Source organism: Chiroxiphia lanceolata, chromosome 12 (genome assembly GCF_009829145.1).
Source record: "Chiroxiphia lanceolata isolate bChiLan1 chromosome 12, bChiLan1.pri, whole genome shotgun sequence".
In the NCBI taxonomy this organism is placed as follows: domain Eukaryota; kingdom Metazoa; phylum Chordata; class Aves; order Passeriformes; family Pipridae; genus Chiroxiphia; species Chiroxiphia lanceolata.
The window spans coordinates 13429864-13454588 of NC_045648.1; the positions used below are offsets into that span (position 1 = coordinate 13429864).

At 40.4% G+C, this 24725-nt stretch overlaps 1 protein-coding gene across 1 annotated transcript; it reads right to left on the bottom strand.

Moving 5' to 3' along the window:
- Nucleotides 1-14513: 14513 nt before the first annotated feature.
- RSL24D1 (ribosomal L24 domain containing 1) lies at nt 14514-21993 on the bottom strand. Its single transcript, XM_032700567.1, has 6 exons — nt 21850-21993; nt 20084-20197; nt 18317-18389; nt 17516-17579; nt 16963-17048; nt 14514-15630 (listed from the first exon to the last, which is right to left on the bottom strand). Exons 1-6 carry the CDS (start codon nt 21928-21930, stop codon nt 15557-15559), a joined length of 492 nt encoding a protein of 163 aa, XP_032556458.1. The 5' UTR covers nt 21931-21993; the 3' UTR covers nt 14514-15556.
- Nucleotides 21994-24725: the final 2732 nt, after the last annotated feature.

Below are 24725 nucleotides of genomic sequence, written 5' to 3' on the forward strand. Positions count from 1 at the left end.
GAGGTCGTAATTGAATTTATTGTCCACCAGAGCCCACACTGAGAAGGTTATAATTAATTATGAAGACACAAATGTCTAACCCTGCATCATCTTGCACAGCCTCTCTACAAGAGAGTGAAATCTCCTGAAGACAGTTCATTAAAACGAATTCACATTAGCAACAGAGATGAAGTACAGACAAAACTGTCAATGATACCTGGCATATTATCCCATGAAATTTAGCTCCCCACTTGCAGAATTGCAGCCTTTATTTTGGCTACGCATCACAATTCATTGGAATTACAATTTCAAGACACCCTTTAATTCTCTCCCCCACCCTTGTTTAACCTAAATGTTTACACTGTGCATCACTGGCAGCTACACAAATTCTCTTCAGTTTTTTCTTCAACAACAAAGGTATGTGCTAGAGGCAAACCAGGACATGGCATGAATACTCATGAAAAGATTATTAGCTTAAACAGGTACATTTATAGACTCATTTGTTTTGCCAAAATAATTTGTTACCATTCATTCTAATTTCTAACCTGGACAGCTCTTTGCTGACTCAGAAACTTGCATTTACAATGCCGTCCTAACAAGTCCCATGCTGAAAATCTATCTGTCCTGCATCAAAAAAACAACAACAAAAAAAAAAGCCAGGAAACAATCAGCTCCCCCTGTTTTATTGAAATTTCTCCAACAAGCTACCATTGCATCAGACAGGAGCAGTGCTTTCACTGAGAATTACTGAGCAAATTTCTGTCTCTGTAAGGTTGCAAAGATGCACTCAGCCACATACTAAACGAGTCAGCAACGATCCAGGAATTTAAAGCACATTAACCTGACTCTGAAAACGGGGCTGTAATCAAACAAGAGGAGAGATCTGGTTACTCAGCAAATTAAATTTCTAGAAGGTTTTGATTTCATTGACTCTATCTACATCAACAGAAGAGAAAATCTCAGAAGTCATAACATGGGTTAGTGCAGTCTAATAAAGCACACAACAGAGGGGAAATCAAGTCAACAACATACCTTCTATTTCCCTTATTTAACCAGCCAATCGATTAACAAGCAAGTCAGCAGCAGTCTTGGCAAAAACCTCAGGGGTTAAATGTTTTGCCTTGGGTGCACACACAAGCCCCACAGTGCAGAAATCACCATGTGGGCAGCATAGAAGCCCTTTACAGGGTGCACTGACAAATGCAGGGCATCGAGCATGCTTTGGGACCAGAGCCTATCCCTACACCAGTTGGCTCAGTGTGTGAGAAACCAGGCTTCTGTCTCTCCTGTGGGAATGGCCCTGGGCAGGCAGCACCCACCAGGAATGCAGAGAGCACCTGCAGTCCAGGCAACAAAGAAAGTTAATTTACAGCTTCATTCAGCACCAGAGGCGGCAGAAAGGCAGAACTGAGATGAGAGAAGGAAACAAAAACTCGGGCTTTCTTGCCATTTTTAAATTTTTTTCAGGTAAAAGGGCAAGTTCTTTAGCAAAAGAAATGCCTGATTTAAAACACTCCAACTAAGGGACCCACTGCTGAAATTAAGAACACTACCCAGGACAGCTTAGGACTTGTGAAAGGCTCCAGTCCATAAATCCAACCTCGTGCTGTCATGTCAGGCCCAACTGAGTCATGGTCATGCTTCAAAAGGCAGAATCAGAACAATCCCCTTTCCCCAACCCTCCATGTATAGTGATGGGGATGTGTCACCTTCCTGCCATGAACAGCCTCTGGTCTTGTCCCAGTTTTTGGGTCTTGGCAATGGGCAGCATTAGCAGCATTCTCAGACAACTCAGACACAGCATGACTGCTTGCAGGCAGCCCTGTTGCCTAGAGATGGCATTCCCTCCTCCTTATATCCTGAATAAATTCGTTCTATGCCCAGTCTGCCCACACTAATTCTAAGGGAACAATAGGTCCACCTCCAGACCTGGCCCTCAATTATGCAATCACAACCCCTGCAAGGCTCTTCTCTTTGATGCTGCCATAGAAGTTCTTAATCCCTTTTTCTTTCCAAGTACAGGCACAGAAAGGAAAATAAAGCAGAACAAGTTCCTGTAAAAGCTTGGGGGATTTTTGTCCTGGCCAAATAGCTGCTGGGTCTCTTCCCTCCTGCCTCCTTTGATGAAATGGAGATCCACATGTGGAGACTGGCCAAGTGAGCAACCCAGCAACCTGTTGATGCAAAATAGTCTGAATATTGCGTGCTAGGGCTTATGTACACCTAATCTCCTTGTTTTCAGCTCCAAAATGGCCTATTCTGAATACCAATCAATGGAAAATAGAGGAAGGAATTATTCATATGTGTATTCTTATTTGCCAAACCAAGAAGCCATAGGTCCAGCATGCATGGGGTTGGAAGGCAGACTACAGGGAGCTTTTAGCTTCTTCCAACTACAAAACCTCTGATTAAATTGACTCTGTGCCCACTTTTCTCACACAGCTACACACCCATCAATCACAGCTTCCCCCCCAGGAAGTCCACTTCCCTCAGCTTATCTCCAAAGAGCACAACACTGGCCACTGGTGGTAAGGCTGCACGCTGTCAGCAGGCTGTTTGAGAGACACAACCACCGTCTGAGCAATAATCCCTCACTGCTCAGTCCCCCACCACTCCCATCCTGTCTCCATAATTAAAAATCTGTTACCTTCTCTGACTTGGCTGGCAAGGGGCAACTTTCTCAGGACAGTGCTGAGCAGACATAGGGCTTTAACAGATGGCAAGACAATGACGCAGTTCAAAATCTAAATGTGATGCCACAAGATCAGAGTGATGCAGATTTGGCAACAAACTAACTGAAAAACATAACAATTGTGGAATCAATAGATGAAAAAAATAAATTAAATGCATCTCTCATACAGTAGGGAGTGGGTGTAGTTTGTTGAAGGACAAAAATAACAGGTTTGCTTCTCCAGTTTGTTGCACTTCCTGTAGAACTTCTTTGCATGTTTCCCATTTTCCTACTAATGATTCTGCAAAGCAATATTAATCAGTAAAATAGCTCTTTATACCAAATACCAGGCACTGAGATTTGAAAGATGTAGTACATAGATTTCATTCAAATAGTCATACTGCACATACCATCAGAAGTAATGTACCCAGCTGAAAAAGAAGACTGAAACTGTCTTAAACATGCTTTGATTTTGCACCTTGCTGCTCTGCTAAAAGTGAAAGTATGCATAAAAAGGTTAATTAATTGGATCATCTGTTTTCATCTATCACTATCAATATTCAGAGAAGACAGGCCAAAACAAAGAGACTAAGGAACATCTGAGATCAAATCAGGATAACTCAAAAGAAATGGTCAAAAATTAATTTGGAAAACAGTGTCGAGAATTTGTTCTCTTATTTCCGAGTTTTTTTAACTCAAAAGTGTTTAAAATATGAGCATATCACAACACTGTGCTTCCTTCATATCAGCCTACGTGAAATTATGCGTTTGGTTCTTGAACTTTTGATAACCAACTAGTGTACCACATGATGGATGAGTACCTAAACACAATGCGAAAGATTCTCATAAAAAACACTAAAAATGCATTACATATTTCAGCACTTAAACCATGTATCAGGCCTCCTCTCTGTCTGGAATTAGAGCCAAAGTGCACCACAGCAATTATTTCACATCCAGCTCTGGGGGCGTAGTGTTTGCTGCTGCTGCCTGTCACCATCTGAGTGCACCACTAAATCACCCAGATCATGCAACAGCAGTAAGAAAGTTATCAGGTAGGATTTATTACCTATGCCCCCATAAAACCTTCTGGGCTATATGTGAGGTGGCTGAGAAAGATGGTAAATGTAGACATACAGACAACTAGAGCACTGTGTCCTTGCCCCAGGGGAAAGCCACATCATGCCATTTTAGGTCATTTTAGTTTATTCAGGAAGTTAATCTGCTTCCTTGGAACAAAAAATTCAGGTCAAGGATCGTGGACTTGACTTTCACTGGAACACATTCTGTATGGAGCTTTCAAAATGCATTTGAAATATTGATCATGTGTTACTCTTTCCCAAGATGTGTTTAACAAAACAGCACCTATGGACTAGGGAAGGATCAGATCACCATGTAAGGAAACAGAGGGTAAGTACTGAGGGACCTGCAGGAGAAGCTGTGAATGACTGTGGTGTTGGCTGGAGAAAACAGCTGCAGGGCAGCAGAAAGCACAGGAGAAACTTCTTATTTAATGAAAGCTGTTGCTCTGGCTGTTACACAGCTTGCACAAAAGCTGCTGTGGACAAAGTCTCCCTTGACTGAGGCCATCATCAGGTCCCTTTTGCTCCTTTCAGCCCAAGGCACAACACATTCAAGACAAACAGGATGTTATCCTTGTGAGATATTTAGCTTTAATTTAAGACAGAAACATATCAGCAACAAGGAACTGCCATTGCACAGAAACCCTGCAACCCTAGTGCTCAAACAGCTCTTCCTCCCCTCTCTGTGGCTCAGCCTCCACCCAGGCCCACTGGCTCTGTCCAAGATGATGGCTGATCTTTTGGATCTTGAATCTTTCTGAAAACTGATGATGCCCCTAAAGTGCTGGGACTAACCAGGTCCCTCTGGCTCTCCCTTTCAGGCCATGCACTCCGAAGGATTTGGGTAAATTACATTGTCTCTTCCCTGATCTCCCTGCCCACGTGTTCTGTGCTCCCAGGGCACTTGGACACCCAGATTCCCTCCATTCCCTCACCAGGAAAGACATCCCTCCCCAAAAAAACCTTCTAAAGTCCTGTAAACTCCGTTAAACTGTAGGAGAACAAGTAATTGAAATAGATTATGCACAGCTTTCAAAAATCAATCTTTAATTACGAATTGGTAACATCAAAAAGCTCAAAGACTGAGGTAAATGAAATAACCTTACCAAAGAGCCATAAAGAAGAGATTACAAAAGATAAGAGGGTTAAAAAGAATTGCTTAGGTCTATTTTGACATAACTTCTTCCACTCCCCCACCACAAAAAATCTAGGACTGTTGATGATATAACTTTCTCAAGTTTATCAGGTATTGACTTTTACTTTTAGAGCTCATCATCCCTACATCCACCCACACTATCCACAGAACTAGAATTTGTTCTGCAAACTCTAAATCCATAAAACAAAATTTGACACTATTGGCATTATTCCCAATGTATCATAAAGGTGTTTCACATCCTCTCCCCAGCAGAAGCTTTAGAATATTATAGAGGAAAAGCTACAGAAAAAAATACATGTGCATGTGATGAAAAAGGTAATAGAGCTCTTTGTTAAGTCTCGAATTCAGCAGTGCACCTACATATGTGCCTAACCAGTTATTTCAAGTCTGATGAATTGAGGTCCTACACATGCATATTTCTTCCCTTTTCCTTTCAGAAACATGATTTTTCTGAAGTTGCATAAGCCCCTTTAAATAAGTATTCAGCAGAAGAGATTCAGATTACAAAACAAGCTGAAATAGCATCAGTAATTCAAACTTTTGATAATGTTTACCTCTATCTAATTTTCAAAGTACACAGAATGCCAAATCCTACTTGCTTTTCATATGCAATTACTCCTACAAATATCCTTTGGGACTACTTCTGAAAGTGAAATGGCACGATTTAGTTTTTAATCCAACACCAACAGGAAGGGAAAATATGATAGAGTGTTTTATCCCCAGCAAAGAGCCCTGGCACTAAATCCTTCTGAGTGAGTAAAGTGTCAGTGCTTATTCTGCAGCTGACCTGGCAACGGGGCAGTTTTCTGTTCGTGATTTATATTTTTGCCCAAATGACTATATAGAGACAGATGGTCACACCAAAGGAGGACAGTTCTGGATAGAAATCTCCTTCCCTGAGGAATACTTCACAAGATCAGCCTGGGGACTGCCAAAGCAAGATCTTCTGCCAGGCAGCTGAATCACAACACACTGAACACCTTCAGGTTCTGGCTCATGCATCAAACTCTTACCTTCTAATAAATACAACACTGAGGGAAGAGGAGCAAAAAGACATTTCTGTGACTGGATAGGGCTTTGAATGCAAAAGACTGGATGTTGAGACTCATTTCAAGTCTTTACCATCCAAGAAAGGAAAGCTTTTCTAGCTGGATTTTCTCCATCCATGGGAGTGTGCCCTAAGTTACTGATTATCTGGGATGCCATCAGCAAGTTTGCAAGAAAGATACCTGTTTCTTTCAGGCTGCAATGGCTCAAGCAAATACAGTTTCTAAAAAAGAGCCATATAAATCTGATTTTAGCCAAGGGCTATAACATCCCTCATAATTTTCCAGTGTTTTCTGGTACCAATTAACTAGACCATCTTTCTTTTGTTTTAAAGAGTAAATGAGGAATTTTAAGAATTATCTATGATATACATGAAATAGTATAGCAACCCCTGTATTCTTTATTTGAATAGTTATGTTGCCTTTCTCTGAATTTTCAATATGCCAAAAGTATTTTTGATCATCAACAATAAATTCAGCTTAACAACCTCCAGGGTTGCAGGTAGAAAAAGTGATTTTTGGACAGCAAGATGAAAACAAATGATGCTGTGATCAACCAGGTGAAGAGTTGCCAGTTTTGATTTTGATTAAGTCAAATTTCAGAATTAAAAATGGACTTACAATACTGGGACTCTCCTTTTAACTGGGACTCTCACATTTTAACTACCCATTTTGCTTGTCTGCAGTCAGAATAAGACATCACTTCTTTCAGGGATTCATACTTGGCTCAGATACATTCTTCATATTCTTGAGGGCTAAGGAAGAAAGTTTTAAATTACATTTTAAAATACCAGATTACATTTCATGCTATAAATAATAAAATCTGCAACCTCGGAATCACAAAATATGTGTGCTATATCCTCAGTGAACAGCTTAGGAATATTTCATCTCCTTTGTCCTGTGTCTCTAGTGATAACAAATACAGAGATTTCAATGCTAAATTTGGTTGCTTATTAGACTTATACTGCTCTGTTCAGATTTCCAAATTACATAAGCAGAGAGAGACTCTGAAATGTGGCTTAAGGGAAGAATCATACAGCTACATAGCGTTTCTAGATTTAAGAACTACTACTATTACCAATTATTTAACTTCAGCGGAAGAAACAGAAATAAGTGAGATGTCCAACACCCTGGGCATCCACCTAAAACAACAGTCAGCTTCTTGTTTGCATGGAAGCTGCTTTATTCCCAGTCAGGTGTCTGGGGCCAGACCCACAGAGCCATTCAGCACAGAGGCTGACTTGTGCTATCCTGGTTTCTATCAGGCACACACACACACACACACACACATTGGCAGCCCCATCTGACTCCAGGGCTACCAGAAATCTGTCTCGTGACTGAACCTGGCCCAAGAGGCCTTAGTCAGTGACACAAACTTATCAAAAAACAAGAGGTGGAAAGGATGAATGAAAGGAACACTTTGTTTCAGAGCTGGAAAAGTAAGATTGAAATGACATAAAAAACGTCCTGTAGAATTCTAGCATAAAATTAATTGCTGCACTCATTTCAGTGCCTTACTATGCGTGGAAAAGCTGGAAGAGAGGGAGTGTACTCCTTGTGATCAGGTAGACCATTTTAGAGAGGACTCAGAAAAGATGAGCAACTTGAATAAAATTACCAAGAGAAGCAGAGCAAGGAACAAAATTCAGGTCTGCTGACTTGTAGCTGTCTACTCACCACTTTACTGCATGTAATGTGTGGGAAGGGAAAAGGCACACTGCATTTAGGATGTCAGAATGTACTTCTACAAAGGTAAATGATTCATGAAACTCCATACCAATGAACACTTCCCTGCATCTATGATCAACTATGTTTAAACATTTAAGACAACAACACCACTCACTTCCAAGTTACAGCTCTCATGAATGAGGAACATTCAAAGTGATTTTCTTGGCTTGTTAAGAGCAGCAGATGCCCATCTGTTGAGATCTGTTTTGACAGAATTTATTTCCTTTGTGTCTTTTTTATGTGTTTATCTTTTTTATAATGCTGTCTGTCTCACTTCTCTTAAAAGCACAATCCTAACCATGATGCATTCAGGTAGTCATGGACTTGTCTCTTCACTAAAGATTTAGAAAGAGAAAACACAGTGAATGACCTGGCAAATTTTAAATCAAAATAAATGTGCAGAGTGAAAGTTATTCTCTTTCTGCAAAGCGTGCAGGAAAAAGCTAGGGGTGTGGATTGAAAAGACAGTTAGTTACAAAAGAAACAAAGAACAAAGGGGAAACAGTGTAGACATACAGGGTATATCATCCATATCTTGAATACTGTAGGAATTTGTCATCATTTCATCTCACAAACCAGACAAGCAGAATAGATGAAAGAAAGAGCAACAAAGATGCTCAGAGGCCTTCCTACAGAACAGGATAACAGATTAGGACTCCTTGGTTTACAAAAGAGGTAACGAAGATCCAAAACACTGTAAACACTGCAAAGAGGGTGATGAGAATTATTAATTCAGCTTCTTGTAATACCAGAACTTCACAAACCCCAACAGTATCAAACCCAAATCACAAATAAGTTCTTCCTCACGACAACCAATTAAACAGTATTCATCACCATGTTACATTAGGGAAATGAAAGTATAGAGGGGTTCAAAAATAGATTAGATACAGTCATAAAGACTGGTTCATCAGCAGTTTCCAAAGAAATCTCTAAATTACTGACTCTTTGAGTTTAGGAAGATAAACCATTGAAAAGGGAATGCTTTGTTATACTTCTCTGAAAGGATCTGCTATACTGGCCATCCATGGTAGTACTGAGTTAGATGGACTTTAGATATGAACCAGCACAAAAATTCCTCTATTTTCAGTCTAGAGGCTTAAAAAGCTTCTAGAATTGGACTCAACATGATTGTCATGAAAAGTGAAAAACTATAAACAGAATGAAGTAGATTGAAATGACTGCCAAAAAAACTACACGGTCTAGGAGTAGTAGTTCAACAAAAGTGGGTATATCCATAGAAAATAGGGAGAGTACCATTTAGATGTTTCTAATCTGACCAGGTTCATGTAGATCATTACATATGATACAATAAGAAAGTAAATTGAGCTGCATGCAGGCCATGATGATCACCAGAAAAGCTTGCAATATTGTTACCTGATGGCACTGGTTTTCTATCAAAAGAGGAAGAGGATAAATTTCTTATTAGAAGCCTACAGGCCTTTACCTTGCTGAACCTAAGAATGCTTCCTGTGTTCACAGCTTAGATGTTTTTAAGCAGAACCCGAATTCTGAATGTCTGTCGCAGAAATCCTTCAAGACGATAATGAAAGCAATTTTCAGAGAACCATCTCCCTCCTTTTCAAAACAGATGAATCTACAGCAGCTGAGAAAAGTGAAGAATGCTTCCTGTCACCTTTGTGTCACAGCTTTCTGACAGCACCAATGACAAAACCTGGCACACAATCTCATCCCAAGTCAACACCAGACATGGAAGTAGACACCCATGGAGAAAAAGAACAAGTTCTTTAAAAGCAGCATCACAGTGTTCCCCAGATATCCTGGGGATAATCTATATGAGGTATCCCAAGCAGTAGCAAGGCCATGCCCTAAGGAAACCTGAATTAGAGCCTGCTTTGTGCATAGAACATTCTAAATTTATTCCTAGCCCAAGGATAAATACTGTTGCTTTCTAAATATCACACATGAATTAGGATCTCATTATGATATCTGTATTTTCTATTTCAAAAGAAAGATTGTCCCCAGAGATTCCCATAAACTGGGTACAGCTAATCAAATTAACCTTGAATGACTTTCCATCTGTACCCAGCCCAATTAACCAAACAGAGAAGACAGGAGCAGCCCAGGGGACCAGCCTGGCTGGTTCTTTCTGTCTCCCAAACCCACCAACATTTGTTAGTTTGTTAGGTGCAGAAAAAGCTGTCTGCACAGCCCAGTCTGAACACTGCTGGGTTCAGGTCTGGTCAACTTTATGTATCAGGCTAAACCTGTATGGCCTGTCCCTGAGTTTTATGTCAGGGAGTACAAGAACCCTGAATACACAGGGATTTGAAATGCAATCTGAACTTGCCCAGTGCTGGAAATGGCAGGCAATGGTCATATGAGAGAAAACCATTTGGTCCTTCCAGTCCTCACCCCAAGCATTTCTGCAGAGTCACTTTCTGCAGTGAGGTTGAATGAAAACATTTCCTTTGGCAAGAGCCTACATAAACAGAGAAACTGTAACCAGTGCTCACTTCAACACGGGAGAATTTCTGGCAGCATTTTAATTGTCAAGTACTAAGAAATCTCTCAAATTCTCCACTCAGGAATCTCTTCAGTCAAAGTTGATTACCAAAGCAATTCTCTTAATCAGCAAGTTTAGTGCAGAGTGGAGCCTTACAGAATACAGCTCAAATGCCTGTAAACAAGATTTTTTTTTTTCCAATTATGCGGAGACCTCTGCTTTGATTCCAAGTGATAGTTTGTGGATGCACAATATTGTCACCTTAGAAATAACATATGTATTTCCACTCAGGAGTCTGTTCCCTGTACTGAAACAACGTCACTAATAAATCTGCACTGCTTGTAGAGCTAGAGATGATATCCCTCTTTACTCAGTATATACCTTTATTGCCATGTATATGTGTGTAAGAAAATAATGTAGTCCAAGTACTTCTTAAAGGTGAAGCAACAGCTGTTTAAGAAACAAGAACAACTTCACCAAACTAAATATAATATGAAAAATCTAATTTGAGGGGAGGGGTGTCAGGGGGGAGACACACAAACAAACCTAAAACCAGCAAAGAATGTCTTCCAACTCAGCTACCTCCACAAATCCTTATTTCTCCCTCTGTTCTTACCCAGTCTCAAGTAATTCTGCTTGTTCAAAACACTGTGGCTACAATCAGGTCAAGTCAATTACAATAAGCAAACACCACCAAAGACTAATTATTAGTGATACAACTAAAACAAAACAAATCTTAGGCATTTCTCTGCATATGGTCTTTTTAAACTGAGATCTAAAAATAGACAGACAGACAACAAGCAGGCTTAAACAATTTTATCAGTGGTTGATTTATTTCGGCCTTCTGCTCTCCCTGGTCACAATTCAGTGCAACCCATAAATAAGTTAGGCTGGTGAAGGAGATTGAATTTTTGAGGCCAGAACAGTAATTGAGGAATTGAACAGCCTGGAGGTTGAAATATCTTCTCCTGGGACATAAGCCTTTGGACCTATTAGCAGCTGTCTATTGCTTTTCCAGCCATGGACACCTATGACCACGTCAACACATGGACCTGATTTACACTCCTTTGTGTGGCACACAGACAGATCTCGTACGTGTGCTGGGCTCCACCATGCTGGTACTCCAAAGAGAAAGGATCTCTCAGGAATATCTCTGACTAAAAAGTAGTTTCTCTCAAAACTATATGAAGGCCCAACTTCCCGTGAAGAAAATCTGCACCAGTTCAGCACGGTTGAATTATACAGAAAGCTGTGGTTTTCCACTTTTTCCACACTGTATCAGTACTCATAAAGGAAAGTCTGAAAGGGAAGCCTGAGAGAAGGAATTTGGTTTTTTTTCTTAAAAACGAAACAAGCAAAAGCAAAACCCCGCCATCACCTACCTGTTCATTTTTTTTGGTCATTCCCTCAGAATCAAACTTGGAGAAGAAAAGATGAGACTCCACAGAAAATCAAAGTAAGAAGCAATGGATTGCAAAACCAACCCAGGACCAAAGGCAAAAAGGCAAAAAAAAGTATCTCCAGGTCTTACTCTGTATGAAAACATGGAAAAGGGCAGACCTGCAGAGGAGGCCTGAGCTCTCCATGAGGCGCAGAGGCTGTTTAGGGGCAGCTTTGAGGCTTTTACCTCAGGAACAAAGCCTGCCTGCCAGGGGCTTGCTGGGACCTGTTCCTTCACCTCTGTGGACAGACCCACGTCTGAATCACAGGTCAAAGCACAGAAACAGACAGTGCTTCCCGTTCCTCACTAACTCAGCATCCCACAAAACCTGCAGCAAATGTTATTCCTAAGACGGCGTCACCCAGCGTGGGCCACAGACTGCCCAGGAGGGGCGGAAGTGGCTCCCCGCACACCTCCCCTGAGCAGCCGGGTTTGGAACAGCCACAATGAAAATCACACACCAAAAAGAGAATGAAACTCGATGGCAGATGGAAATGGCACCCCTGGGGACTCGGGGTAGAGCTGGAACCCCTGCCCAGGGCCCTGTGGCACAAAAAAGTGAGGCTGGAATGGAGGGAGTAGCCAAAATGTGTTATCACGAGGTTCACCTCTTCCTCAAAGCAAAGCCTGCATTTAACTTGAAATCACTAAGGGATGGATTAAAAAAGGAAAAGAGGAAATATGAGGGGAAAAAAATCACTTTTTAAATCACTATTAAAATCCACATTTCCATCTTTTGCACAGTCTGTAAAGAAAAAAACCAAACCAACTGAAAAAAATCCATACATCTGGTTTTGTTTTGTAAGAAAAGATGACAGCAGCTGAAACTGAAAAGCATTTCTTAAAAATTGGTTTTGAATATCACATTTGTTCTGATCAAGCCCATCACAGTTTGTTTTGAAGAAAGGCTCCTGATGGCACAAACACAAAATGGCAAGTTTGTTAGATCTGGTAAATGCCAAGGAAGACGGACAGTGTAATGGAATTTAGCACTACCAGTTATTAATAAATAATTTTTCTGATTAAATATTCCCACATCACCATCATGATTTTTCTCTTAAGCCTGTACTCACAGGTACCTTGTGCTCTGCTCCTACTAGATCTCAACACAGACAGGATCAGTGATTTGGATGCATGACACTAACCCAGGATCTCTTATGAATAAACTGCTCATAAAATACCATCTCTCCAACTTATTGTTGGAGGAACAGATGTCAGGTCCTGCCTCTTTAAAGGACTGGGCACAACTCAGCCCCACACACAGGAGGCAGATGAGGGCTCCCCCCCTGCCCATCACCAAACTCCTCCAGCAAGCCACTGTCTGACCAAGAGCTGTTCAAGGGGAAAGAGGAGTGTGTTCCCTTCCTGATATTTGGAAGTATTTCTCCATGACCACCAGAATACTGCCCAGTTGGACATTTTCTCTCAAAGTCTTGTAAACAAAATCCAAAATTTAAAGAAATTTTCTGTCAGCTTTGGCTTAGTTGAAAATTTTCATCTTAAGCAAGCAAAGAAAATAGATCTTCACCAAAATGTCTTCCAATAACAAGAGTTTCTATTAGAAATGTGGATGAGCAGCCGGCCTCCTAAAAGAAAGAAAAAACACTCCTCTGTAGCTCAACTGGCCCTCATGAAGGTCTCTGCATGCAGTGGGTTATGCAGAGATGTGCAGGAGGGAGGATCACCAGCCCCACATTGTTCCTCAGCAGCAGCTCTTCCCCCCTCACCATGTGATGTCTCAGCAGCCTCCTGTTCCAGTTGACGCAGAAATCACTGTGAGAGAGAACAGGACACCAGAGCAATGAAATTAAATTAAAAAAAAATCACAAGGGCACCTTCTGAACAGGTGCTGTAAACATGTTACTCGTGACAGATTTTTGAACTCAACTACCTCCTACATCCTCACAAGGTACACACAGCAGGCTACAAGTCTCTGCTTCTTGGAGAAACAGCACATCTGCAGAGGGACAAGTCAGTATTAACTTCCAAAGCCCTTGCTTGTAGTTGTACTGTTACACTGGCAGTAATGAGGCACAGGGATTAAGTAACTCATACAACTGGTAGGATGTTCAGGATTTACAGCTGTAGTGTACTCCCCAGATGGATCTTCTCAGCTCCTGCACAATAACAGTAACTACTTCACTTACAAACCTTCACAGGAAAGGGTTAACAATCCCACAGAGACACTCCTACAGAGCACAACAAACCAGTTAATTATTGCAGTCCATTTAAAGATAGGTGGACAGAACAACTACAGATATTATGCAATATAAATTATTTAATGTTAAACTCATATGAAGTAAAAGATCGTACACAAATACATAACATCCAACGGGGCTCATCACCCTTCTCTGCTTTGCACAGATTTACGTTACTCTTTTTGGAGAAAATTAAAACTTGCCACTCACTAAACATCCTATATTTAAAACTCAGCAAATAAGAAAAATAATATGTAATAAGATTTTCAGATGAAGTATGCCACCTCAAGGATTACAGACATCATATACTATAGTAAAACAGGCCATGCAAAAAAACTCACGTTTCTTGATCTGAAATGTTAATTTGTGTAATCCCACATAAACGTACTAATTAACATTCTGTGAAGATCTCCCTTCACTCTGCCCAAGCATCGTGGTGTACATATATCACATACACACTGTATTTATATCATCTTAATGATTTCACCCCACTGACATATGTTTTCTGGGCAACTTACCATATGCTTCTCAGATGTTATTTATATTACAGTTTACAGGGGAAGTACTAATACTGTACATCTAAAATGGTTATCAGCCATCACTTTAACAGCAAATGACAGAATTTGAATTTCATGAAAATAAGGAGTTAATTTTTATTACTAGAATTCTCACTAAAATACATCAACATTTTCTAAATATCTAAACATAATACATAAACCAAGAGAGAAAAACTGAATACAATGCCTGTTTATTTCACACACTCCCCACAGCCCCCTTACATATGTTCAAATATGACTCTTCTCTGAACCACACAACACATGTGGGTGGCAGGTACGAGGTTTTCCAGTGCTTACTGTAGCACACACCCAAGTTTGCAGAGGAACTACAAATTACTGTTTTTCAGGATAACCAGCACTGACAAGAAAGCAAATGCTCTAAATGCCTTTGACAGTTTTCTTTGATCACACTGTTGCAGATAAACTGCTGACAGTTTAAAACAGCAACTACTCATCTCAGTGCTGTTGACACATTGAATAAATACCACCACAATATGCAAAATATTTACGATTTAACAGCATTTTTTCTATCAAAATGATCCTGGGTGTCAGGTAAAAACAGTCTAAAGTGTGATTTATTGAGCATCTCAGTCAGCCTGATTACACATTAGATTTGAATTTTCTTAAGATGATGGCAGGTCCAACTCCAGATATCACCAGTAGCATTTTCCAAACCTAGGTCCTGTATCAATGTTAGCTTTGCCAGGTGTCAACTGCAATGGAATCCTGGGGAAGGACTTAAAAAGGAGAAAAAACAAACACTATATGTATTCTTAACAAACAGAAAAATTTTCCCAAGGGTGAGTGTGAAAGTAAGTCTAGACTGCACTGGACTGACGAAAAATACTACATTCTGCACCACCTTGTAACCATTATCTGCCTTTACCACTATGAAAGAACAACAGACAAAGCAAAAAAAGTTCAAGGCCAGCATATTTTATTTCTTGAATTATGAAAAAAGTGTAACTTTCCAAGGAGCACACAGTATCTCAAACAATAATGTCTCATGCTCCATTCTGTTGACAAGGTTTTCTCAAATTGCATGAATTTAAGAACTGCCCAAACCAGTATCCAACTTACTATTTTTCATAAACCAAAAAATAATCCAAAGGGTAAATGACCACTATTCATTAAAATGTCTTTTTCTTCAACTGTAAGCACAGTTCTGAATGATGTCAGGTGAGGCAGTAGGGAACTGTTAACTGCTGAACAGATATAAATAGAAAATGAAAGCACTTTAAGAGTCTTCTTCCATAGGCACCTCCTCTTGTAGTTTCTGCACCATTTTGTCCTCCAGTTGTTTTGGTTTGCCTTTGAAGGAAAAAAAATTAAATTAAAGATGTTTCTCTAAACCCAAAGAACTGTTTTTATCTGAACAATATATGTGTTTATTCTTAGTGAAAGTCTAAATATATTGCTTAAAGAGTTATTTAGGAGTAAAACCATCATGCTCAAAGGTATGTATTGCTACCCTCTATCACCATTTAAAACTACTGAATTGTTTTAGCAGAAAAACTGATGCTGTTTATAAGCAAAATCTAAAATGCAGTCAAACATATTTTCATCTAGCATGACAAACTGATACAGCTGACAATGCCTGGCAGAACCTGGCAAAGCACTATAAAAATGCATTACTTCTAACAGATCAATGGCCTTCTCACATTAGTTTTTACATAAAGATTTAAGTCCTTCTGAATGCTGTGTTGGATGGCAAGAGTGTTAACTCTAAATAATACCAACACAAGGAAAAGAAAGGAAAATAAAAATTCAAGATTTACATTTGATTCTGCTCCCTGCCCAGTTAGAATTGCAGAATACTGAAAAGGCAGCTGGTGTTTGACCAACAGATGTACTACATACTATTGTGCACCATTCATCTCACATAAGCAAAGACAAAGAAATAAACACTTGGGTTTAGTCAGATCTTTTTTATTTCCTCAAAAAAAATGGGACAGATTAAAACAAAGTTTAAATGTATCCTGACAAGATCTTGTCTTATATATATATATATATATATATAGACCTTAGACTACAGATACTGCAAACTGGAAGAAAAACACAGAAGAGACTTCTAGTTAATATCTAATAATGGAGAAACAAAACCACTGGTAATTTTTATAAAACAAGAACTAATGGAAATACTTTTAACTTTTCTCCATTACTCTGTTAACTGTTAATTTAAAAGTAAATAATTTTTTTAAAATCTTAATTTACTCAAGGGACAGCATTTTCATGTAAGTTTCATTAAGTTCACACAGTGAACTACAAAGAAACTCTATTAACTGACATATTCAAACAGCAAAGCTGAACCTCTCTATTTTATATCAATCAGTGGTAGTCTGTTGAGTTCACATAATCAGTTCAAAGGGAAGCCTTAGATAAATGCATTGGCTAACAAACATGCAGTTAACAAACATTCAGTTCAGATTAAAATACTCAAGGAAAAAAGTGAATGCAGTACTAGATAAATAAAAAGGAATGTTTGATTCAGAACAAAGCTACTGCTTTCAGTTAGTGGCAAGAGCTATTCTCCATAACCAGTAAATAAATGAATTGTAAGACAAATGCACAGGATTACTCATCTGTACAATTAGGCATTTATCCTAAAACTGTGTATGGAAACCAGGTAAAGCAAGTTCTTACCTGCATGGGGAGCACGAAGAAGGTGAATATTCTGTTTGACTTCTTTGATGTCTTCTGCCTTCTGCAACTCTTTGCTCTTCTTTAATCTGGGGAAGGGGAAGATTAGATTCAATTAACTTAAAAGAGGAGATGAGATGTACACTTTCATTTTAATGCATGACATCTTTTGCTAAAGGAAGGCATAGGCTGTGAATAACTATTACTATGAGGAAATACAGGTTAAAAGTATTTGAAACCCTATTCAAGCAAATACTGGATAAAAAACTAGGAAAAAAACCAGCACTGTATCAACTCTAATCAGAAATTTGTTTAAATGTAAGACTCTGTATTATATACAAGGAAATTTAACTATTATCATTGAGTGCCTAAAAGTTGCATTTGCTTTGACAGCCAATAATGCAGAGTAGAGCCCACTCAAAGTATTTTACCCCATCACTTGGATGACTGTGTATATAAAAAGCAAATAACCACTTAAAACATTGGATCATCCTGTTTGTGGAAAGGGTGCCCAATACAGACATGTGAGAGCTCCCACCACACAAATACTTCTCACCTGTTCATAATAAACCTGGCTTGGCGTTTTTGCTTTATTTCCTCCACTCTCTTCATTGCATCAACTGAAATAAATCAGAAATTGTTTTAAATCTGCTTACATACAGATGAAAATACATGCTATTTTTACAGAGCAACTCTACCAGCACTCCATAACATCTATGTACCAGAGGCAAGTCTTACACTATATAGAGAAAGTTATTCCTTCTTCAAAAAGCAGGATAAGGGAATATTCTGTGTAACAACTATGATGAACTGTATTTTACAACTTATTTATGCTTCCACTTTTCTGCCTACACATAATTCCCACAGTTAACCATCACTAGGGAAGATTCAGTTGCAACTGAGCTTCTTCACTACTTGAAATCAGATGCAAGTTACCACTTTCTCCTTTGTGGCATTCATTCATGATACAAGCAGTTCTTCCCTTTCATAGCAATTGATTCCATGAAAGAAACTGAAGTGGAATGAGCAGGAACAAAGAAACAACTGCAACAGTGTAAAAGGCTTACACTGGGAGCCTCTGAAAAGCTGGAGAACCACTAAGGGGTTTTGAAGATAATAATTCAAAATAAAGGAATGCTGGTCCTCATTTTCTAACCACTTTCTGAAAAGAATAAACATCAACTGAAACTCCACACCCGTTCACAACTCAAACCTCCTCCACACATAAGAATTTGGTCGTGATTCCAGTAATTTCAAACACAATCACAACAAAGAATGAATACTCTAAGAAGTCTCCTGAAAATACATTCATGTAGAGTAAAAAACTATTCTTTTGGTTTTTTCTAGAATGACTCACCAGTCTTGTTCCACAACTCTCTCTGGTATTTCACTGGTTCATTCCTACGTTTTTCAAACTCAAATGAATTATCCTGTATTAAGAAAAAGTAAATACAGATCATATATAGAAGCATATTTAGATCAACACATTCTTACTATAGCACTCATTACTCACATAACTTCATATTTTATGTGATTTTTGCCCCTCCTTTCAGAACCTCAGTTCCCAGACTTTAACAACCTTTAGAGATAACTACACTAGAAGGAAATCAAGTGAAGAGTTTGACCTCAAAGTGTCAGGAGCCACAGTGACTTGTCAGAAGAGAACTATTTAACGAAACATCTCCCTCAGCTATTTTCTATTTAGCAAGACAGGGAGACAGAGAAAACCAATGTGGAGCAGGAAATACAGAATAGATTAGACAGGTGGAAGGTAAAATTGAAAGCCTGCAGAGTTGAAATATTTTAATGCAGGTCAAATAAGTTCTACTCAACAGCTTGCAATTTTGAAAAGGTTAAAAAAAAAAAACAAACCAACAACTATTTCATCTTAATATTGAAACAATATAAAATAATTTGAAATATGTCAATTGGTGACATTGTGGTGTTTGGAGCAGCTGCCATCCCCTAATGCCCCCACCATGAGTTGAAGATGGAAAAACAGTTTCCTAATTATTTTGTTAGGCATACTTAGCTTTACACCAGTTTTATCTGAGGACTTTTCCCTGCCCAAAGATTGGTTTTTGTTGAGGTAAAGCAGAGTTACCTGTCACCTTCTTAGAAACTACATTATTTCCCATTATCACAAGCCTATTTAGACAGCACACAAAGCTGGCTCATGAAAGAATGGACACCCACCAAACTAGAAGACAGCACTAAGTTCATATATTGTTTTTATTCTTAGAATACATTATGCATGTCAAAATTGGAGCATATTGTCACTTATTTAGACATATATAAAGAAATCTTAAATCAAGTTCTTGTCAAAAAGGTAATTCAAGTTAGCCAAAAACAACCTGAAAGCAAGAAACACAGTTACCAAAGTTGCTAATTAATCTTGGCTTTTCAGAGTCACATTGAAAAATAAAATCACATTCTTCCCCTTGGAAGATCCACAGAAGGCAGTAAATCACTGTGTCAAAATGCTTACTAAATTGTTAATATTCTGTCAAAAACCAGGTAATTAAATCACAGTAATTCTTAAATTATTTAAGGACAGTCCCACCAAATGTGACTGTTTAATATTTTTACCACCAAAGCAACTCTGTTTGGAACTTTTAAGATCTCATGCTGTTTTTGAAACAGTCCTACCTATCAAAGGCTTTTCCTATACATTGTATGCTTTTAAAGACACTTCAAAAGGTAATTATTTTAGGGGCCTACACAGAGAGACTTCCTGGGGTGCCTGTTGACCCAGATTATCTGACTGTGCAGAAATAAAACCATCAAATGGATATGTACAGAGAGTAGAAGATTTGTAGATGGAAAGAAATGCCTTGGACTAGGAGTTATTAGGACCACCAACACGGACACCTGATATACTGGCCTCCACCATGAAGCTGAAATGGGAAGATCCAAGTTACACTCAAGCTAAATGAATAGCTCACTCTCAAAAAACTCTCAGATTCTCATCCACAATCCCTCTTTTCTCCCCTTCTTCCATCCCTCCAGCTCATCTAATTAAATAGTAATGTATTAAGCCACCTAATCTAGCCTATTTGCAATGGGAAGAGGCTACATTTCTGCCATTTCATAGTGTCAATGTAAAGTGTGAACCAATTCTTACCACTGTCAATTCTTTGCCAGCTGCTTTTCGGAATGCTTTGGTCCATCTCATCTTTCTGGGATTTCGCTTCCTCTTAAAGTTTCTGTGGCATTTTGATTTGCAGAATCTAAATATCTTAGAGAAGGGAGGTGAAAAAAAAAAATCTCAGTTAAATCATGTTATTAGTGCCAAACATGTTATTAGTAACAAACAATGAGCTTGCTCTAACAATACTACTCATGGGAAATTATATTCCTCTTTCAAATATCAGTATTCTTATAGCAAATATTGCTATTAACAAAAATAATTTCAAGCACTATTATTGGTTTTTCATCATGAAGTCATTTTCACAGTTGCCAGGGATATGTACAAATACTTACAATTAAACTGATTATAAATAAAATATGCCTGAGTTGTGAGAATTATCATCTGCAAAAATAACCATAAAACCAAACCTGTAGCATGAATAAACAATTTTATATAGCTGCCAGCACTTTTTAGATACAGCACCATTCTGACAATAAAAATCCTCACACCTCTCATACTGAATGCAACACTCACACACCAAAAAAAAGTCTATTTTCTGGAATGCAGCTTTAAGCCTCAAAGGAGTTCTAAGCACATTAGTTAAGTCCCAGAGTGAATTCACTGAAAGCTGTTAAAGAATATGTTAAAATGTTTTAACTGGCCTTTTTCTTCTTTCCCTATTTTTCCACACATTCTACAGAATGCCAGATTCTTTACTTAAGAATACTCAAAACTACATTTGCTACTTGTGAATTTTTGAAAACCCTATTTTTCTAAACCATATTCGCCTTCCCACCTAATAGTCACTTCTAAAGAAAACTAACAGAAAATAAGAAACCTCCAGTTAAGGTGATCACCTTCAAAGAACTTTTTTTTTTTTTTTTTACACTCTTCTACCAAGTTTTTTCACCTCAACTCAGCGAAACAGAACGGCAGGTTTGTCTCTTTCACAGATTATCTGTTCACAACTAACCTGCCACTGTGGTATCTTTTTTAAACACACACCTCGCGGCCCTTTTCAGTAAGCGGGACTGTGTCAGTGCACACGGAGCTCCCCAGAGCCGTGACTCATCCGAGCAGCGCAGCCCGGCCGGGATGTGCTCTGACGCCCGAGCACAGGAAGGAAGCTGTTTGCTCAAGCTTCACTTCACACCGGGGTCTCCAACGCCCCGCAGGAACGACGGCGAGTTTCGGCAAAGGCTGGAAAACTACACACAACGTTTTATGTAGGGAATTGTCACCGCAGTGCAAAGCCCAGAGCGCTATGCACGGCCTGTTGTGACAGCCTCAACTGGGTGAGTCACATCAGATCCACGAGTTACGACTTTTAGCACTTTTAGCAGAGCACCACGAGGAACACAGACCATCAGCCTCCTTTTGCAACTTCGGCTGCTCAGAGCTGTGCAACCTGCTCCTACCTGAACCTACACTTCCCTAAAATCACAATATTAAAGGATGAGGATTGTACATGGCTCTGCGAGCCGTCTAATTTCTTACTAAGAACCGAAAACAAATATAATTCATCCCCCACTCTTCCCGACAGACAGAGCACTGCATCGCTCCGGGTCGAGGCCGCCGCCCCGCCGACACACCCGGGCGGTGCGTGCGGGCCCGGCAGCGCCTCACGAACGCGGCCCGGCCCGTGCGGGGGCTGCGGCCCAGGGAGAGGGCCCTGGGCCCCGGCCGAGACCGGCCGGCGGGGGGACGGCGAACCCGCGAGCGCCCCGGCTGCCGGGGGAGCGGGCCTGGCCCCACGGTACCTTGCAGTCGTTGCGCACGAACATGACGCCGTGGCCCGGGTAGATCGGGCCCGAGCAGAAGTAGCACTTCTCGATCCGCATGGCGGCGGCTCGGCCCGGCCCCGCCGCCGCGGAAGGGCCGCTCAGGTGACCGGAGGCGGCGGGGCCGGGTCCTGCAGCGCCACCGCCCCCTGCCGGCCCCGCCGGGCAGCGCGGCCGCTGCGCTCCCACGGGGAGGAACGGGCCCCGCGGGGGCGGTGGGAGCCCAGGGCTTGAGGGGGAGTGATCGCTGCTGGGCCTCCTTCGTCAGTCACAGAATCACTGGATATTCTGAGCTGGAAGGGACCCACAAGGATCGTTGAGTTCAACTCTTAGCCCTGCACGGGACAACCCCAAGAGTCACACTGTGTGCCTGAGAGCGTTGTCCAAACACTCCTTGAACTCTTCCATGCTTGGTGCTGTGACCGCTGCCCTGGGGAGCCTGTTCCAGTGCCCAACCACCCTCTGGATGAAGAGCCTTTTTCTAATATACAATCTAAACCTCCCCTGACACAATTCAGGCACACACACAATGCAATTTTATGAGGGAAGCTACGAAGACACCAAGTTTACAGCTAGAGGCAAATCCAAAGAGTAAAAAAGTTTGGTTAGGTCCAGGGCTGCTGTGCTTTGGCATATGCAATAGAAATCCTCCTTTTCCAGTTTGATTACTTTGAGTTTCCTGCCTCTGTGACTTTCTTTCCCCATGGGCTGTATTTATTTCACCAAAGACAGCTTTTTCCTGGCAGAGTACTGTATTGTGAAGTCTTTGGTGGCTTCTACAATTTAAACAATGTGGATTACAGACTGTCACCAACACCTCCAGCAGACAGATGGGATGTGAGAGCACAGTGCTATTACTTTTCCACCCCAGCTCCTTTTTTCACATCAAGGCACTAATCTCCTCTTCAAGTACAAGCCATTATGTTGTCGATTTGAAGTGCTTCTTCCTGATCTAAAAGGCAATATAGATGGAAGGTTGCTGAAGCCAGAGTCCAGATTAGTTATAAAAAAAGAATATGTACTTTACTCCATTACTAGATATTCACAGACAGAACTGGGTATCCAGCTGAAAAACAGCCTCACTGGAAGAAGAGGTGTTACAGCAAACCAAGTGGCCTATTTGTTTGATTTTTGACACAAGAGTACTACAGCAAGAATTGTTTCACCAAACATCTCAACCCAATACCTTAAACTCATAGCAAAGCTCTGATCTTGCAGATCAGAAGTTTCCTAATGGAGTAGTAGAACTGTCACATGTAAACTGTCATACAGCCATAGGACTGTCAGGCACGTGCACTTGTAGGACAAGGGTCAGAGAGCACGTGATCATGTTGGGTGGGAGACACTTCTGGAGGTCACCTAGAGCAAAGCCCTGCTCAGAGCAGAACATATTAGTACCAGGTGGCTCAGGGCCACATCCAGTTGAGTTTTTAGTATCCTCAAGGATGAATATTCTATAACCTTTCTCAGCTTGTGTTGCTATTTCTGACACTTGTATGGTGACAATTTTTTCCTACTCTTAATTTTCTACAGAAATTGTCTCTTGCCCCTTTGTTATCCCTGCGCCCTCTGAGATGGGTCTGGCTCCATCTCCAGTGTACCCTCCCATTAGGTAGTTCAGGACAGCAGAAAGGTCTCCCTCAGCTTTCTCTTCTTAAAGTCATGCAAACTCTGTTTTCTCTCTTCCCACCCCTTGTGCTCCAGCCCTCTGATCATGGTGGCATCCACTGGACTCACTTCAGTGTGTCAGTCTTTTTTTTACGGGGGTGTCCAAAGCAGGGCACAGAACTCCAGATGTGGTCTTATAATTACTGAAGATAAGGGAAAACTGAGTACCCCAACCTGGTGCCTTCATTTCACTACTGCAGCCCCAGATGCAGTTGGTCCTCTCTGCCACAGTGGCACACTTCTGGATTTTGGTCAGCCTGCTTTGGAACAGGATGCCCACCCCTTTCCTGAAAAATGTTTTTTCAGCTAGTGCTACTGCATGGGGTTATTCCAGCCCAGACAGAATACCAAGTCAAACTTGCCCCTTTTAAACTTAAAATTGTTTAGTTCAGCTCATTCTCTTGCCTGTCAAGGAACATTTGAATAGCAGCAGTGTCCTCCAGGACATCATAACCTACCTGGAAATACACACTGCTCTTGATGGAAGCAGTTATTCTGAAAAATCAGGCGCTTACCTTTGTAGAAGCAACAGATTTTACAAAATGTATTGGTTGATTCCCTTTGCTCTGAACGTGCAGCATGCACAGACTGGCAGCATTCTAAATGTCTTATGAGTACAGAACTGACGCCTCTATTGCCTTCTGTGGGTTTGAGCTCCTTCTGGCATCTCCCAGGACCCATCAGGCCCCCATCTGACTGGTTTGGTCAGTGCAAGAGCAGAATATCAGGAAGCACCTCAGCCACAGCACAGAATGTGGACGCATTTGAACTACAAAAGCCCACAACACACAGGGACAGTGCAGAGGGACAGACTGACACTGAACCGAGACAACAGGAAATGTCAGGGCTCTCTTCAACAATGCTGGCAAAGTTCAGATCAGGAACATTTAACTATTTCATATTAATAAGAAATCCTGGGACAATGAAACACAAGGGAAATCCTTTCCAAAACTTTGTTCCATTACAGATCAATGTTTTCATTGGACATTGGATGGAAACAACTTTTCTTGAAATAAGTTTCTCATCACATAAGAATTCTTGTTTCTTTGTTTTTTAAAACCAGTACTAGACTAACAAGAATAGTGTAATTTACTGTCAGGAAACATTACCATGATTTCTCATGAGAGTTTAAAAGGGAAAAAAAGTTCTGCCACACAATAATTCAAACAGATAAATCTTATGACACA